The sequence below is a fragment of the Rhamphochromis longiceps genome, linkage group LG5 (assembly GCF_057381845.1).
Source record: "Rhamphochromis longiceps isolate RC_006_pf linkage group LG5, R_longiceps_female_GT1.1, whole genome shotgun sequence".
NCBI lineage: Eukaryota > Metazoa > Chordata > Actinopteri > Cichliformes > Cichlidae > Rhamphochromis > Rhamphochromis longiceps.
The window spans coordinates 33,536,474-33,555,972 of NC_140561.1; the positions used below are offsets into that span (position 1 = coordinate 33,536,474).

The 19,499-nt window shown below is 37.8% G+C and overlaps 1 protein-coding gene across 6 annotated transcripts in view; it reads right to left on the reverse strand.

Annotated features, from left to right (window-relative positions):
• Positions 1-19,499, reverse strand: part of rap1gapb (RAP1 GTPase activating protein b) — a 112,043-nt gene that overhangs the window by 46,987 nt on the left and 45,557 nt on the right. For all 6 annotated transcript variants that reach the window (XM_085407308.1, XM_085407303.1, XM_085407302.1 and 3 more), the window contains one exon: positions 3,876-3,911. Coding sequence is in view for 5 of the 6 variants with exons in the window: in XM_085407303.1 (XP_085263429.1) it covers positions 3,876-3,911 (36 nt within the window). In the remaining variant the exon portion in view is untranslated. The remainder of the gene's footprint in view (positions 1-3,875; positions 3,912-19,499) is intronic.

Below are 19,499 nucleotides of genomic sequence, written 5' to 3' on the forward strand. Positions count from 1 at the left end.
TCCCAAAATAAAAGCCCCTTCAGGTGTGTCCTGTACCAAATGAGTTAACTAGTAGTGATTTTAATTTATAATGACAAATATAGATGCAGTATAAAAGAAGTACTATTTTTCCAGTGTATCTTCAGTATCACAGTCTGCATACATCACTCCTACATTATTCCAGTGCTTTCCCTCATTAGTGGAAAACTGAGTTGTTAAGAATGAAAATATGGCCACTTTCAGATTGACAATTTCTTGCAGAAATGCCATGGCATGGCCTGCTTATTGCAGCACAACAGGATCTTTAGACTGAGGAAGATAAGCACCACCATTATTCAGAGCAATCAAGTTAATGAGTGTTTAATTGGGAACTGTGCTGTGAGCAGTTTAGCAGTAACATAAGTGTTTTCTCACTTTTCACAAAGTGAACCTCTTTGTCCAAGTGATTCAGGGCTCAACACGAGCTGAAAGTGCATTCTAGAGTAAGGTGACGGAGATACTGGTGCTCGTTAAGAGTGACAGAAAAGTGCGGGCACTGCGTGTTTGTCCACCGTCACACTCACTCACACCGACAGTACTCCTGGCTGGTTGAGAATAATGTGATGGATTTGAGGCAGTGGCACATGGCAGGGAATCCAAGAAACCCAGTTTTAATGACACACACTTGGAGCTCATATCGTAAATCTTCCCGACATGGTCCTGTGCCTCTTACAATAGCTGTGGGACAGGCTAGGTAACAGAGGTGGAGAGATGCAATTAGTCACACACTAACAATCAAAAGTTTGGAAATATGCATGTATTGAAAAACAGATATAGTTTTAATTAAAATAAATTAAATTGATTGGGAATGTTGAGTATGATAATTAATGATTAATGGAGTCAAATATGAGGCATTAACCTCCGTAAGGTTAATGGAATAACTGTGAGCATACAGAGGCTAAGCCTCATTGGCCATCACCTCTGTTTTCGATCGTGGCTCAAGAGTTCGGAGTTCGCCTTGTAATCGGAAGGTTGCCAGTTCGAGCCCCGGCTCGGACAGTCTTGGTCGTTGTGTCCTTGGGCGAGACACTTCACCTGTTGCCTACTGGTGGTGGTGAGACGGCCTGGTGGCGCCAGTGTCCGGCAGCCTCGCCACTGTCAGTGCGCCCCAGGGTGGCTGTGGCTACAATGTAGCTTGCCATCACCAGTGTGTGAATGTATGTGATGTGTAAAGCGCTTTAGGGACTAGTAAAGCGCTATACAAATACAGGCCATTTACCATTTCTGATTGACACATTGTGTTACCTGTTCCAGGTGTGTCAGTTTAAACATGATTTGATCATTCGAAAGAAAAAAAAACATTCACAATTGAACAAGGCTAACAACTGTCATGCTTATTTTAGATACAATACAACAGCGGTCCCCAACCCCCGGGCCACCGACCGGTCCATGAGTCGTTTGGTACCAGGCCGCGAGAGTTAAGGCTCGGACTTGACATTTATGGTTTTTGGGGTTTTTATCCTTAACTTGGTTTCCCTGAGTCTTTTCCCATGTGTTATGAATGTGTTATGAATAAATTTTCTATATATTTTCATGTACTTTATATTTGTTTTGTAGTTGTGTGTCTTATTTTGAAAGAAATATTTACACGTTACCATAGCTACCAGAGTATTAAGGGGGATAGAGGAGGATTTTACTCTCAATGTTGTTGGCGCATTACAGGAGGACGCTGCTAATAATGTTACACAATTACACAGTGAATTCGCATTTATTATTATATTTACAAAATGCCACAGCTTTTCTCTTTGTCGTATCATTTTATTTGTTGTATTTATCTGTGAAAGGCCAGTCTGTGAAAATATTGTCTGATATTACACCGGTCCGTGGCGCAAAAAAGATTGGGGACCTCTGCAATACAATCCAAACAACATTATTCCAACAGTGAAACTGATAGTGGGCCTTTAGATCAAAGCAAAGAACTCTAAATAAAAAAAACTTGATGCTAAATGTGGAAGATAAAATAAAAACGTGATTGCTTTTTGATGGTAAAGTGGGACATTTATGCAGAATAAACATGATCTAAGTTGATCTTTCCATTTTGCAACAGCATGACAAAAGCAGTTCCAGACTATGTAAGCGCTATTCAGACAAGATGTAGCCAGCTGGTTATCTGCTACAGGATATTAACCCTATTGACCTACTGTGTTAGCAAGTTAAATGTGTGTTTCCTATCAAATCAATCCAAATTGCTCAAACTACTTTCTAATCTAAAACTAATTTCTGCAGATTACAAAAATAAATTCACCCCAGAATACTGAAGATCTAAAATGCTGCGCTGCAAATGAATTAAACTGTATTAAGCCTTTAATAAGTAAGCCTTGCACTTGCATTACGTTTTTTAACTGATTTAACTGATCAAAATGTATAATTTCCTCAGTGACTGCAAACTTTTAGGTGGTTGTTCAGATTTTTCCAAGTATGCAGAGCTGTTAGAACAAAATGTAATGGACAAATAAACTCCTCAAGAAATCCCTCTTTGTGCCCCAAATAATTTGATAGTAAATATCTTGCTGATATCTTGCTTTCCCCCCCCACTTTCTAATCTAAATGCAGCCTGAGACTGATGGAATACACAATTGGCATAATGACTCAGTGATTACAATCACAAAGCAGTGCTGTGGATAACTAGTACCTGCATAGCCCTGCCCCAAGGCACCATTAGCATCTGCTTCAGACCTGTTTGCAACCGAGAGAAATTGAAATCCTCATAATGAGATTCAGCGGGTGTGCGAGGGTGTATTCTCCTCCAATGAGCTTGAATTATCCATGCACCTTCAATTTCCTCCTTTCAGTATTTCATCTATTGTCCTTTCCAAACTCATTATGACTCAATTTCTGTCTAATTCTAAGGCCTATTTGATGTACAAAAACAAACCAAGGCATTTTTTTGCAAATTCCCCCTGAAGAAAAAAACAAAGAATATAAAAATAAAAAATGCTATTTTCATGTGCCACATACACATTAAGAAAATCTAAATAGCATTTAGCCTAATTACAAAAAACAAATGATATTGTAAACATGTAAATGATTATTGTATAGTAAACAGTTTGTGATACTGACCTTTGTTTCCTTGGTTTAATGTTTTATGAAACTGTAAAACATTTACATACGAACTTGCATATAAACATAAATGAATCTCAATCCAGCAGAGAAACCTGGAAAGATATACTTGTGTAAAAGTGGTATTATTAATTGTTCTGAGAACTCTCAATGGCTGAGATCTCAGAGGCATGTGCTCTACATGGCCAGCTGGTATTACACACATTTTTATGCTTCCTGTCTCCTTCCATCTGTTCTTGCCCCTGTATTTCCAGCCGCACATTCCCTGTACATGCTGTGAGACTACCTGCCAAGTATGGAACATTACAAGCTCCTCTTTGATCATATACAGATGTCCAGAGTCATCAGAGCAAACAGAGTTTTCCAGTGACAATAAAATTACAAGCATATCTGTGACTTTTATAGCTAGAGAGGAAAGCAGCAGCCTTATTAGCCATTGCCATCTTTTACTGAGATCATCACTTTAATATTCTGAAATTATTAAAGTGGATAAAGGTACGTTTGTGGGTTTTTTTTTAATGTATCTTTTATATTCAAATTTTTATTGCTGCAGCATAATTGTGTTGGCCATGAAAAACTACTGCATACAGAACAGATCTATTCATGTTTAATTCTCTACTGAGACAACTGATGCTTCATATGCATTAACATTTTTGGTTGGCCGTGCTGAATGGGAAGAGAGTCGTAAAGCCTTAGTCTCCTAAGGTGCTGTAAATGCAACATTGTGAAGTGGAGTGCATGGGACCAATGAAGTGTGAAACTAAATTGTCTTTGCTTTTCATAAGGAGGGGACTTACCATAAACTTCTGGTCCTGGAAAAGGTCTTATCAACTCTAGAAAGAAACAAAGTGACAATATGTTACTTGATAATGATCCTTGATTTTCCTATGAATAAAAAAGTTTGCAAATGTAAACATGGCTATTGCACCTTGCTCTTTACTCAGATGTATTGCACTGCCCCCGTGTGGATATTTTTTGGCCACTTGTAAACACAGACTTATCAAATTGTTTATTTGTACATGGAAAATATCAGAGCTTTTCTTAACTGTACTGATTCCTCTTTAATTTCCTTTTTACTCTCTATGAATTTTGTTCCAGAGCACTTTTTCTCTACATGTTTTTTCTTTTTTGCGAAATTATTGATCATCTATCTATCTATCAATCAATCAATCAATCAATCAATCTTTATTTATAAAGAACTTTTTATACAAAAAAAATGTAGCACAAAGTGCTTTACATGGTTAAAAGCAGCCCATCCCACCCTCCAACTCACTCCCCACACTCTCATTAACATAAACGATGTGAATACACACATATTCCCCCCCCACACACACACACACACGCACACTTAAAGAGTAAAATTGGGCTGGGTACGCATGAGCCAAGTGAGGAAACACTATAACAGGGAGCCGTCTGCACCGGGAGATGGTCACAGACCGCAGTCTCCAGGCTGGGCACACAGCAGGAGGGAGGCAAAGGAGCCCCCCAGCCAGGCTGAGAGAACCCCCAGAGCCCCAGCAGCCACGGTCGATCACAGCCCCGGTGCAGAGAGCGCCCTCCGTGGAAACACTGGAGATATGACACAATAGGATATATACAGGGTAAAACGATAAAATAAATTAGAACGGGATACAATATAAATATAAATATAAATAGAGTAAGAAGATTAAAAAATGAATAAGAATAAAATCAATAAATATTAGGTAAAGCCTAAATTAATAATAGAATAACAGGATAGAATAAATAAGCATAAAATAAATAAACGTCAAGTAAAAGCTAAATTAAAAAGGTGGGTCTCGAGCCTGTTCTTAAAAACATGTACGTTCTCTGCGGCCCTGAGCTCCTCCAGCAGGCTGTTCCACAGACGAGGACCATACCACTGAAAAGCTGCCTCTCCGTGAGTATGTGTCCTGACTTTAGGGACAATCAAAAGGCCAGTACCAGAGGACCTCAGGGTCCGCGAGGGTTCATATGGTAAAAGCAGATCTGAGAGATAAGAAGGCCCAAGACCATTAAGACATTTAAAAACCAATAAAAGAACTTTAAAATCGATCCTGAAACACACGGGGAGCCAATGCAGCGATTCTAAAACCGGTGTAATGTGGGCCCGCCCTCTGGTCTTCGTCAGCACACGAGCTGCCGAGTTTTGTAAAAGTTGTACAGTTGAAATATTCTTTTTAGGAAGACCAGAGAGCAGGGCATTACAGTAATCAATGTGACTGGTAATAAAAGTATGCATCAACATCTCCGTGTTGGCCCGAGAGAGAATAGGGCGGACTCTGGCTATATTTTTTAGATGATAAAATCCAATTTTGGTTACACGTTTAATATGTGGGATAAAACCAAGCTCAGAGTCAAAAATAACACCCAGGTTTTTCACTTGTAGCGAAGGACATAGTGAAAATGCTTCTAATTTAGACAAGAGTCTCTCTGAGCCTCGGGACCGACGATTAAAACTTCAGTTTTGTCCTGGTTAAGCTGTAAAAAGTTTTCTGCCATCCAAGATTTTATATCTAAAATACAGTTAAAAAGGGCATCCATTGGTCTGGTGTCATCAGGAGACACGGAGATGTACAGCTGAGTGTCATCAGCGTAGAACAATGCTAATCACAACTATAGCATGTGGTGTAGCATACTGATAACGGGACCATTCATCTGAATCAGAATATCTTTATTGTCATTGTAACAAGTTCAACGAAATTAAGTGCAGTCCCTGCGATGTCAAGAAAGAAGAATATATAAGAAAGAAGTAATTAAATATAATTACAAAAGAAACTTTTAAAAACACAGTCACTCAGAAATAAATAAAAACTTATTGCACAGATAACACTTCATTGTACTCATTGTACTCGTTACAATGACAATGAAGATATTCTGATTCTGATTCTAAAAACCCCACTCAAACACACATTCTTATCCTAAAACACTCTTGGGTGATAATTCGCTGTCCCTAACTGTATTGTAATGTAATTAGCGCAGCTTTACTATTTTAAGTACAACACAGTGGGCCCACATTAATAACAATAACAATAACTTCATTTATAAAGCGCTTTCAAACAAAGTGCTGAACAGCTATTTGAAGATAAAGAATACAGAAAAAACAATACAGTTTAAAAACTGATAAAACAAAAGGGAATAGCAATAAGAACCGGCCTAATATCTTCATCGAGGTTGTTCCACAAAGATGGGGCACAGAAAGAAAAATCACGCTCCCCAGTAGCCTTTTTTCTGGTTTTAGGAACTTTTAGAAGGCCAGTATCCTGAGATTGGAGAGCAGGGGGTGGAACATAGAGGTGCAAAAGGTCAGAGAGATATGAACGTGCCAAACCATTTGAAGCCTTATAGGTGAGCAACAGGACCTTAAATACTGCAAGCCAAGCAATGAAGAGATTTCAGTACTGAGGTAATGTGCTCAAATTTCCCAGTTTTGGTTAAAATGCAAGCAGCTGCATTTTGTACAATCTGTAAACCTCTAAAACTTTTCTTCGGTTACCCAGAAAGCAGAGCACTACAATAATCAATGCGTGAAGACACAAATGCATTGTTATGCCCCTCTGCAGCCCCTAATCTCCTCAGTGTGTTCAGCTGGTGCCAATTGACCACACCTAGTCAGGTGTCTATAAAAGCATACCTGAAGCAGGCTTTCAGGGAGGCTCACTAGCCCTTGCCTTGGTAGTACCAGCTATTTTAGCAAACTTGCTATGCATTTTAAGATAAAACCTCTTCTCACCTAAATTCTGGTGTTCGTCTCCTTATTTATGTTGCGGCTTTTGAGCTGGATCGTAACAGCATGCACAAGAACCTCTGCAGTGTCAAGTGATAAAACTTGTCTGATTTTAGCTATGTTCTTTAGGTGATAAAAGGCAGTCCTTATTGTCTCTTTTACGTGAGACTCGAAGAGTGCATCGGGTCAAACCACATGCTCAAGTTCATTACCTTGTCGCTGCAATTTATGACATAGTCATAAATTTTGATTGTGATGTTTTGGGACAACTACTGAATTGTGACCATCAAATCTGTCTAATCAGCATTAAGAAGCAGGAAATTATCAGATAAGCAGCCCCTAATTTCAGATAAACAAGCTTGTAGTTTAGGCAAGTCAGCACAGTATCCAATGGTTAAAGCAGTGGCTCCCAAAGTAGGGGTATGAATAAAAAAAAAGAATGCTTGGACCTTGCTAGCATAATGGACAGGTTTTCTTGACAGGGCTCCCACGCAAATGCAAAGCAGAAGATGGTTAAAGCTCACAAAACTATTCCAACAACCACCAAACAGCAAAAACAGGAAATGAGAGCAGGTAAACGGATCCTGCATAAAGACGTAAACACAAAGCGCCGACCCGACCCATCAGAATCTGTGAGATGTCGGCTTTCTCACCCGATGGCAAGTCGGTGCTGAAAGCCGACATTACAGCTAACATTACAACTAACAGTCTGAGATCTCCCAGACAGGTAGGATCATAGCCGTGATGATACATTTCCTGTGTTTCCAAAATAATTTTTTATGTTTCTGTAATGGTTAATCAGAATCAAAATCAATCAGAATATATAGAAATTATGTGGTCACAGTTGCTCCAAAACACTAAAGTTAAATTAAATAATACTTTGAAGGTCTTAGAAATTAAGTTTTTAATGCTAACATATAATTATTGTTGTAATTTTCCAATGTACTGGTTTACGAAAAGCAGAAAAAGTACAGTAGTAAAACACATAAAGATGTCAAATTACAGTCATTGTGTAATAGGTGAATCTTACTTTTAATTCATTTCACTTCAGCAAATTTAGCAATTAAAACATTTTTTTTTCATTGTAAAAGTTTTTCACAGGTTTCTAAGATAACTCTGTTTCCTTGTTTTAAGGACAGGTGGTCTAATACAGCAGTCCCCAACCCCCGGGCCTTGGACCGGTACCGGTCCGTGAGTCGTTTGGTACCGGGCCGCGAGAGTTGAGGCTCAGGTGTGAAATGTATGGTTTTCAGGGTTTTTATCAGTTTTCAGTGTTATTTTGTTATCGTTTTTATCATTAACTCAGTTTTCCTGGGTCTTTTCACGTGTGTTATGAATAAATCTTCTTTTTTTCAGTACCAGTACTAGTTTTATTTTGTTGTATTTATTCGCGACACCTTAAAGGCCGGTCCGTGAAAATATTGTCGGGCATAAACCGGTCTGTGGTGCAAAAAAGGTTGGGGACCGCTGGTCTAATACATTCAACAACAACAATATTTATACACACATACAGAAAAATCAAAGAATTTTGCATGACGTGGATGAATATTTTCATAATAACACATGAACTTAAAAGATTTCATGTTGGTTTTCTTTACAAGAACTCTTTTTCATTACGAGTTCACAGTAAGAATCAAAATCAAATCACTTCACAGTCAAATTCAAGTGGACATTTGTGCCCAGTCTGAAGAAATTCCCTCAAGGTTTTCCTGACATATCATTTTCACTTGAAAGGGAGGGCTGTGTGGCTGTGCAGGCATCCTCACAACCCAGAAATATCAATCATGTCAAACATAACTCATGTAAAGCTTAACTGCATTAATTGTGGACTGTTGCTGTTATGTGTTGATATGAGGAATGGCAGAGAGAAAGATGGAGGAAATGTGGTTTTTGGTCAAATTAGTTGCCAGGGACAGAAAAGAGGAAATATGAGATAAGAGAACAAAGTGGTGCTTTTCTTCTGCTGGTTTTCTTCTGCTGGTACATTATAGTTAGTCAACAAGTCAGGTTTTCTGTGTGGTTGGTGTTTTTTTTTTTTCATTCATTATCCTGAAATCAAATGATTTCATTTGATTTTGATTTTATTGATTAGCATTCAAATTCAAATCTCAGTGAAAACAGTGAAAAACAAACAAACAGTGAAAACAGAACAAAAATCTACCATAAAGAAAGAAAGCATGAGACAAGGCTAATCAAAAGGTATTGGCTGAAGCATTTGCTTATTACGCCAACCCTTTTCACAAAATATCTTTTTGTATGCAGCTCCTGTACACAGGGCTTGAAGAAAATAATAAAACAAAGCAAAAACCAACCAACCAAACAAACAAACCAAAAAAAAAGAAAAAAAAAAAACAAAGAAAAAAAACTTTCCACCTTAGATAAGTAACTACATCAAGGCAAAAGAATCAAGAGGTTTTTTTTTTCTCCTTTTTGCTCTTTTCATTCTTGATTTATATATGTTTCTAATACTCTATTTTTAAACATGTTTTTAAACAAGGAAAATGAACTACACCTTTTTAAATCACTGTCATAACTATTCCACAGGTTAACTCCTCTAACAGAAACACATCTCTGCTTTATATTTGTCCTTATCTTGTTTTTTTTAAAGAAATCTGTTCCCCTTAAGTCATATTGACTCTCTCTGACTTTGAACAGCTTCTGAGTACTGGGGCAAAGCAAGTTATTTTGTGCTTTATACATTATCTGTGCCATTTTATATTCAACTAAATCATAAAATTTCAGGGTATTCAGATTAATAAACAAAATGTTAGTTGGTTCTATATAGTTTGATTGGTTTATAATTCTTATAGCTCTTTTTTGTAACTTGAAAATAGGAAGAGTGTTCGTTTTATATGCATTACCCCATATCTCCAGACAGTAAGTCATATATGGAAGCAACAGAGTACAATAAAGTGTGTATAATGATTTTTTGTTCAGGACATGCTTTGTTTTATAGGGAATAGCAATGGTTTTTGACATTTTTGTTTTCACGTGGTTTATATGAGACTTCCAACTCAGCTTATCATCAATTATCACTCCAAGAAATTTATTTTCGTACACTCTTTCAATTTCAATTCCATTAACCCTTATTTTAGATACATTTTTCATTTGTCTAGTGCCAAAAATAATCAATTTTGTTTTCTTTATATTTAATGATAACTTATTTACATCAAACCAGTTTTTTAATATATTTAACTCCTTTTCCGCTGTAGTCAGAAGCTGTTCTAAGTTTGTACCTGAGCAGTACAGAGTGGTATCATCAGCAAACAATACACATTTTAACAGTTTGGAAACACTACATATGATCAAGGACAAATTCCAGAACCAGATGCTAGAGGTGGACAATCAGCCTACTAATAACCACTGCTTATCCCTTTCTCCCCATGGCTAAGCCAGTCAAACAATTACTTTATGCCAACACAATCACAGGCATTCATTCCACTTATTGGTGAAGGAATGAAAATGGAAAATATCATCAGGATAATAGAAGCCGTTCTGCTTTTTCTCTCCTTTAAATTTACAAAGAAAAAAGCCAACTCAAGTTAGGTTCAAGTATATAAAAAGATGATAAAAATGATAAATGAGATTTCTGGGTTTAGGATGTGCAGGTATTAAATGCAAAGTCTAACCCATTTTTTCTACTGCAACGTATTCCAAAAACTGGTTAAATGTCAGACTCACAGAGGTAGTGCACTTCCTGCCAATGGTAAAGAAAACATGTTGATCCTTGTCTCCAGTAAAAGCAGAAATACTGCAATTTTAAAATACTCTATTTCAAGCAAAGCATGTAATAAATATTAGCATATTAACGCTTGTATCTATACATGAAAGAGCACTTATGTGTGATATGAAGTTTAGAGTGGTTTGCAAGGATGTGCAAGTATCCTCTCTGTTTTGTTAAAGTGAAAGCCTTCTATATATTTGGTAGTTCAACAGAATAGAATAGAATATTATTCATATCTTTTATATTCAGCCCTGCAGATGCCTTTAATACTATCATTACCTTTTTTTAAAAATGCAATAGGTTGATATTTGGCATGCCCATACCACTGGGTGGCAGGACAGAACTAAGTGGTAAAAATGGAGGTAGATGTCTTATCTGGGTATTTGTGCATGCCTCTGGCTATATCCCAATTCAGGGTCTGCAGCCTTAAAGGCTGCATTTTAAGGCCGATTACGTCACAGCGACGCGACGAAGGCTGTCCCAATTCGAAGGCTGCTCGAAAAGCAGCCCTCAAATGAGTCCTTCATTTCCCTAAATTTTAAGGATGTGGCGGTGTAGACTTTGTGGCCCAACATATCCCAGAATGCATAGCACGGTGGTGGGTGTGGATAATTTTGCCGAAAAAAAAACGGCGGATGAGGGGCAGCCGAAGAGTAAACTTTAAGCAAGTACTGAATATTATGTCACTTATTTATATGCAAATGTTTAATAACGAAGAACATTAAAACATTACTGTTGGCCACATGTCGGCAAAGTTATGTGACATTAGTGACGTTTGTACTAACTTGGTTTTAAAGCCTTTACTTTAAAATATACGCCGTTCAATAGCTGACCTTAATCTTACAGAGAATGATCAAAGCTCATGTAGAAACAAACAAACAAAAAAGTTTCCAGCTGTTAGTATCATGGTTGCTAGGCAACCTGGGCAGCGCGACGGAAGCTAGACCGTCCCATTTTACAGGCCTCGCACTTAGCGGTGTTTGAGTACGCGGCCCTTGTGGACTGTTAAGGCTGCAGACCCTGAATTGGGATACAGCCCTTGTCTCCACACTGGTGTCTCTGTGATTCCTCTACCTGTGTAGTTCACCAGCCTGATACTAGCTTAACCTCTGCTTCTCTCCTCCTTCAATAAGCATGTATGTTGTCAGAATATTGGATAAACTTGTGTGTGAGACGAGGGGTATGATGTAAGAAAGTGAAACACCATCACTGCAGTGTTTGATATATCAAATACGTTATTGCATTTAACATTTGCATGGCACAGACTGCTAGCCTGTGGTTTTGACATTGGATACATGTCACTTTTGTTCATGACTGTAAACTTTACGTACGCAGGACTTTGTTCTTTTTCTTTGTTTGTTGTAAAGGGGAATGGAAATATTTCCATCAGCAATATGCTTGATCGATATCAATGATGTTTTCCTACTGACTCAGCAACATGCTGTTTTGGTAGTAACAGAAGGGGTGAGAAACTAGCCATAACATAAACAATTACGCCTCCATCTTTTGTAGAAACACAAAACTTTCTCAAGGGCTGACTGATAGGAGAAACATAAGAAAACATCCCGCTATACAGGTTAGTATAACAACTCAAAGCTATGAAACAGACTGAGAGTTTCATTTTGGAGGCTTTTAAGTAGAAACACGTTCCAAGAAATAGCTTTATAATCTCCCATTTCATATAATTTTTGATCTTAAACATTAAACACTGCAGTTGGTTATTTTAATTTTATTCTCACAAACATTTTCATATAGTGTTACACAAATTCCTCAAAGCTGAGAGATTGAAAATGATGCTTAAATCATGGCATATTAACACTTCTGTCCAGAGCGAACATCTAATAATACATTAGCCTGTTCAGACAGAAAGCTCTGTGGGTTATTTCCTATAAGTGAAATAATCTAAAGTAAATAGAATGAAAGTTATTAATCACTCTTTACTAGTCAGAACCACATAACTTTACAACACAATATCAATAACCATCTGCAAACTTTCAGCTTTGTGATGGTTGTGACTGTGACCTAGAGCCAAAATTTGTCCAAACACACGTGAACACAATTTTAACATTTTGTTTTCTGGTCTCTTTTAGTATATATGTCTTTGAGACGTTACATAATCATACTTGATACTTACAGTGGGGCAAAAAAGTATTTAGTCAGCCACCGATTGTGCAAGTTCCCCCACTTAAAATGATGACAGAGGTCAGTAATTTGCACCAGAGGTACACTTCAACTGTGAGAGACAGAATGTGAAAAAAAAAAAATCCATGAATCCACATGGTAGGATTTGTAAAGAATTTATTCGTAAATCAGGGTGGAAAATAAGTATTTGGTCACCTCAAACAAGGAAAATCTCTGGCTCTCACAGACCTGTAACGTCTTCTGTAAGAAGCTTTTCTGTCCCCCACTCGTTACCTGTATGAATGGCACCTGTTTGAACTCATCATCTGTATAAAAGACACCTGTCCACAGCCTCAAACAGTCAGACTCCAAACTCCGCCATGGCCAAGACCAAAGAGCTTTCGAAGGACACCAGGAAAAGTATTGTAGACCTGCACCAGACTGGGAAGAGTGAATCTACAATAGGCAAGCAGCTTGGTGTGAAAAAATCAACAGTGGGAGCAATCATCAGAAAATGGAAGCCATACAAGACCACTGATAATCTCCCTCGATCTGGGGCTCCACGCAAGATCTCATCCCGTGGGGTCAAAATGATCATGAGAACGGTGAGCAAAGATCCCAGAACCACACGGGGGGACCTGGTGAATGACCTGCAGAGAGCTGGGACCAAAGTAACAAAGGTCACCATCAGTAACACACTACAACGGCAGGGAATCAAATCCCGCAGTGCCAGACGTGTTCCGCTGCTGAAGCCAGTGCATGTCCAGGCCCGTCTGAAGTTTGCCAGAGAGCACATGGATGATACAGCAGAGGATTGGGAGAATGTCATGTGGTCAGATGAAACCAAAGTAGAACTTTTTGGTATAAACTCAACTCGTCGTGTTTGGAGGAAGAAGAATACTGAGTTGCATCCCAAGAACACCATACCTACTGTGAAGCATGGGGGTGGAAACATCATGCTATGGGGCTGTTTTTCTGCCAAGGGGACAGGACGACTGATCCGTGTTAAGGACAGAATGAATGGGGCCATGTATCGTGAGATTTTGAGCCAAAACCTCCTTCCATCAGTGAGAACTTTGAAGATGAAACGAGGCTGGGTCTTCCAACATGACAATGATCCAAAACACACCGCCCGGGCAACAAAGGAGTGGCTCCGTAAGAAGCATTTGAAAGTTCTGGAGTGGCCTAGCCAGTCTCCAGACCTCAACCCCATAGAAAATCTGTGGCGGGAGTTGAAAGTCCGTGTTACTCGGCGACAGCCCCAAAACATCACTGCTCTCGAGAAGATCTGCATGGAGGAATGGGCCAAAATACCAGCTACTGTGTGTGCAAACCTGGTAAAGACCTATAGTAAGCGTTTGACCTCTGTTATTGCCAACAAAGGTTATGTTACAAAGTATTGAGTTGTATTTTTGTTATTGACCAAATACTTATTTTCCACCCTGATTTACGAATAAATTCTTTACAAATCCTACCATGTGGATTCATGGATTTTTTTTTCACATTCTGTCTCTCACAGTTGAAGTGTACCTCTGGTGCAAATTACTGACCTCTGTCATCATTTTAGGTGGGGGAACTTGCACAATCGGTGGCTGACTAAATACTTTTTTGCCCCACTGTATGTGCGTAGGAATTGGATACATTTGATACTGTCTATATGTTCTGATACATAATTAATACAAGGTATTTGTCTTATTATATTTGAACGTTTCTCCCAAAATGCTACGTCCAGATGAACAGAATCAACCTTTTGGGATTATATTGAACAGTTAACTGAATTTGTGTTAAAGTTGTTAACTGATGATTTTTTTGTTTTTGGTCTGTTACTGGTTTTTGCTTTATCTGCCCATTGACTGGGTATAGAAATATATTGGTTGCAGTTTTTGGGGGGAATAGTCCATGTGGCTTTTATAATTTTAGTTGGGCGCTTTCCGCAGTTTTTCTCGAAGAAGATTAATGTTTATTTCTGTTTGTACATGGTCCCTGACAAATAAAGTGAAAATGAAAATGAAATGAAATGTCTCAAACATGCTAAAAAAGTTTCTTCAAACCAGTTATTAAATAGTAGTATAGTAGTCATACTGCCACACACACACGCATACTGAAAGACACACAAAGTAATACAGTGATAATGCAAATGGTAAACATGTTACTAATATAAACAATGAATCATGTGAATAATAAATGGGAACAAGAGAATGTCAAAAGAAATTGAGTGTGCCAATGCACGTGCTGCTGGTTGAGCTGTGAGCAGTCAATAGCTTTCTGGAGGTTGCAGGAATACTGGAAGAAAAATGTAGGCTGCCTGAAATAAAGCTAGAAGCACATGTTGAATGTTTTAATATCAAGGAAATTTTATTTTAAAAAGGTCAAAACATTTCCAGGCATCCTATCTTTACCTATAACCTATCCTAAGCGTTCCTATCCCAAAAGACAAGCAGATCCCTCTCAACTCCCGGTCTTACAGATTGTTGTTAAAAGAGTGGCAAATATGTCCCTGTCTGAACTTTTCAGAGATGTGTTGCTGGGGTTATAAAATGACTACTGAAGCATCTTTTAGAGCTTCCACCCGCAGCCTTTGTGTTTTCACTTTGTTTTTTCATGTAGGCAGTATAAACACACATTACTAGTTCAAAACATGACTTCAGTAAATAGGTGGACATTTTTAAACGGGATATAGGCTCCACATGCAAAGATTTTAAAAATGGCACATTAAGAAACGCTGATAACCCTCGTGTTCACCCACTATTCACTCGCCCCTCTGAACAGGTCATCCACTTTAACTGTTTTCTTTAGTGAAGTCTGTCACCTCAATGTAATGACTAAAGAGACTCCTAAGCCAACAATCCTGCAAGGCTAGAGGAGTATAATGATCATAGTTTGCTCATGGGTTTTCATTATGTTAAAAGTTTAAAAACAAACAACAACTATACAAAAAGTATAAACAAATAAAGCTCTAATTTGCATGATGATTAGCATTTTTGACAGTTATTATGACAGTTATATTGATTTTTTATTTAAATGATGCGATGGCATTTGCTTTTGAATCTTACTCAGAAAAACCACCCTAATCCAAATTATTTTTGTGAGGCTGTTCACTTTAAACCCAGTGACCTCTCCAGGTCCATCTCTCTGATCTCTCTGACCACATAACCTTCAAAAGAGAGTAGGAGTTTGACTGTCCAGGCTCTATCATTTGGCTCTACAGTGATTACCAATCTCACACAAAGCACACACACAATCATAGTATTCTCAAGTTTTTAATTTTATATTCATATTTTCTGTGATTTTCTCTGAGGTTTAAAATGTGTAGTATTGATTTAAGAAAAGCTGATTTAGCAATATTTCCACCAGAATCCACAAACAGATTGTGGGTTGCTGTATGTGATCACTTTTTAGGGTCCTTAAAAAACAAAGCAGTAACCTCCCCATCAGATTAAGCACAGCCACACAAAAAAAACGACATTACATAATGTTGGAGGGATGAAAATAGCAAAGAACAAAAGGTGGGCTGTTTGTACAGTCACACTAGCCTCCTCAACACCATTTTCAGGTAGCTACCGTATAATACCTGCAAGGGAAATTGTAACAGAGCAGTCAGATATGTGCACAATCCAATCATCTTTCACATGGCTGAACCATTGCCATTTCTCTCTAGGCTTAAAGCAGACTTTACTCACCAGCAGGAAACCAACCATCTGTAACCTAAAACCTGTAAACATACCAGCATCATTGGCTTATTCTTTCTGGCTTCTATAATTACAATCACAAGCTCAAATTTAGGAAATTCACTCATCAGCTTGGTATTATATTGTTCAAAGTTCCCTATAGTAAAGTTAAAAATAGCTCAACCGTAACAAAGTCTCTATTTTTTTAAATCATCTGTCCTACTTCACGTAATCGCTTGCTTTAAATTTACATAGTTCAGAAAAAAAAAATATCAGCAAGGAAGCTGGCACAGGAGATAGTAAAATTGCTCAAATAGGAGGCAATTTCCAGTTGTTTTCCACCTCATCCATTTTTCCTTGCAGCTGTTTACAAGCACTTTAAAGAAATAGCCATGTTGCTATCCGCTAACAGCAATTACCCTTAAATTGTAAATTACCCTTTAATCTGCTACAAAATAACTACAAAATAACAAATGCAGAATGGTAATGTTATGGTCTAGGTCTGGGCTCCATCCATTTCTGTTTAAGAATCCTTTCAATGTTATTCATTAGGAAATTATTTCCCCAGAGATACGCTTTTCAACAACAAGGCTTTTAAAAACAGAGACAGATTTCCCAAGCAATTGCAAAACAAACCAAATTAAAATGAAAAAGCTCGTTTCTTTTCTTGAAACAAACACACACTAATTCATCTAACACAGATGCGTGCTTTTAAAGGATCCCCAGGCTACTTTCGATTGTACAGAAGCATACATAAGACTAGACTGGATCACAGATAGCTGGGAAGAGTTAGGGCAAAGTAAATGTGTAAGAAACAAAATCAAATACCAGATCAAAACTAAACTTGACTGTTCCAGCAGTGCACTGCGAGGACAAAACTGGAGTGGGCCACCTTTATCTAACAACTCAGCCAAGCTGAGTGTTACAATGCACTTTAGGAGTCAACCACTGATTTTGCTGCTTTTATTCCACAATTCATATAATAAATAATTGATTCAGTTCATTCTTGTGACACCCAGCCAAACAGAGCTTTCCAACAGATTCAGGTTTAGTTTGTGTGAAAAAGAAGAAGACTTGTGAGCACAGTGCTACAAATCTCCTGAATTTAAAATCAAATGTCTACAACCTAATGTGAGAAAACATTATAGTGGGACAAATAACTGCAGGCACTCGCTTGCTCTAACCAAATGATTGTAACAGACTGAAACAAATGCAAATGTAATGTTTATATAAATGAGATTTAAAACAGCTGAATACAGCATTTAGTTTTCAGGTGATAGTAACAATTTCATTTGCACTTGTTACAATACCAGCTTACAAAAACCAAAATGTCAATGAGTTAGTAGTTTAGCCAGCTTATAATTCAACAAAGTACTCTAATGTGTCAAGTACAGAAAGGAAGAGATAAGCTTTTCTTGTCGTTTATTGGCTTGCACACACTACTGAGGATTAAAAATCCACTTCGAAGTCAAAGAGTCATATGCCGAACAAATTAATCCCATTCATCATCAAATGAGATTAATTCGTCCTGCAAATAAAAGTGTTTGAGTTGAGAAGTATTATGACAGTAATACAATAATATGACAAATGCATCAGCATGTCTTAAAATCACATTACTGATTGTACCATGACAGTGATAGTGTCAACCAACAGGACCACTCCCTCCAAAATAATAACAGTATCTAACTTTACTTTCTGTCTTTCTTTCCTTCCTATCTAATATGACATATCAGTATCTATGGCACCCTCCTTCTGATAGCAAATGCACATTTTCCCCCTAAGGAGATGCTCTCCATTTCTGGTTTGTGTCACACTCTTCACAGTTACAGTATCACTCAGTGAGCTTGCAGTGGTTTCAAGACAAGATGTTATCTGTCATGCAAACACACAAGTCTGCTAGCAATCAAAGCAATTGCCAGAAGTTTTTCCAGAGTAACACCATGCACATTTTGTGACCACTTTCCCCATCAACAACAAGAAACCTCATGCCACCTGCCAACCAGTTGCAAGTTTATTTTTCTTTATCATTTTGTTCATTATAAATGTATCTGTAACTCTGGTCTTATGTTAACAATTTTACAAAATGGTTTCAACTGAATATTGTTCAGTACTTTAGGAGTAAGAATTTGGTGACATTTCAAATAGCATGCATAAAGGTTGTGCTGTGAAAATGGAAAAGTGCCAGCAAATATGACTTTGGCCTTAACCTTGAGCACAGCTTGGGTGAATCATAAGGCAATCATCGTGTGTAGGCCTGAACAATACTGTAGGACGAGTGGCGCTTCTTGAGAATTGTGGATGGATGACAGGCGCCTCGTCAAGGAATGAGCGCATTCAGCTGGATGAACTAACATCTAAGGTCTGTGATCATTTTCTCACTATTCATCTATTGTAATCTGACTCCTGCCCTTTATGTCTGACAGAAAAGAAACTTAATGTAAACATTGCTGTATGTTTAACTTATTTGATAATATGAAACCCATCAAGTTAAATAAAACACAAATCTGTGGTAGGCTTAATAAAATAAAAAAAATAAAATAAAAAAAGAATCTGATGAGTGCAGTTCAGGTGACAGTGAGTGCACTTTCATCACACCACTCCATATCTATTTTGGACCATTCCTTGAATCTCACTGCTCATTTTATTACAAGAAGCCTGTTGCTGTTTCAGAAATGCTGTTTCTGTGCCCCACAAATGTTTCCTTGCCTGCTATTGGTTGCCCGTGTCTGCTTGTGCACTCAGACTACCTTTCAAACTGACTTCTACAACAAAAATGTCAAATTTGTGTCTCGTGAGTGTTTTCTAGGCTGACTTGGCAGAACTCACAGGCTGCAAGACACAACATTAAAATAATTTCACTGCCTCATGAATTGTAATGCACTATTCATTGTTCATAAACCAAAGCACATCTCAAATATCCATACTCTGACTGCTTCAAAATCATCTGTCACATTAATAAAAGTGTGGAACTATACAAAGTCGAGATAATTACCTCTTCTCACTGTTTTACCCATACTAATGAAGTATTTAGTTATTCCCTGCCACCAATCACTGACTTCCTTATTCAGTATCAAGTAAGCATCACACATATTTAATTATGCACCACTTTGGTTGATGACAGGCAATCAGTGCTTTATTTGCTGGAATAAAAACGGTTTGCACTTTGAATAACCGTATCGATCAC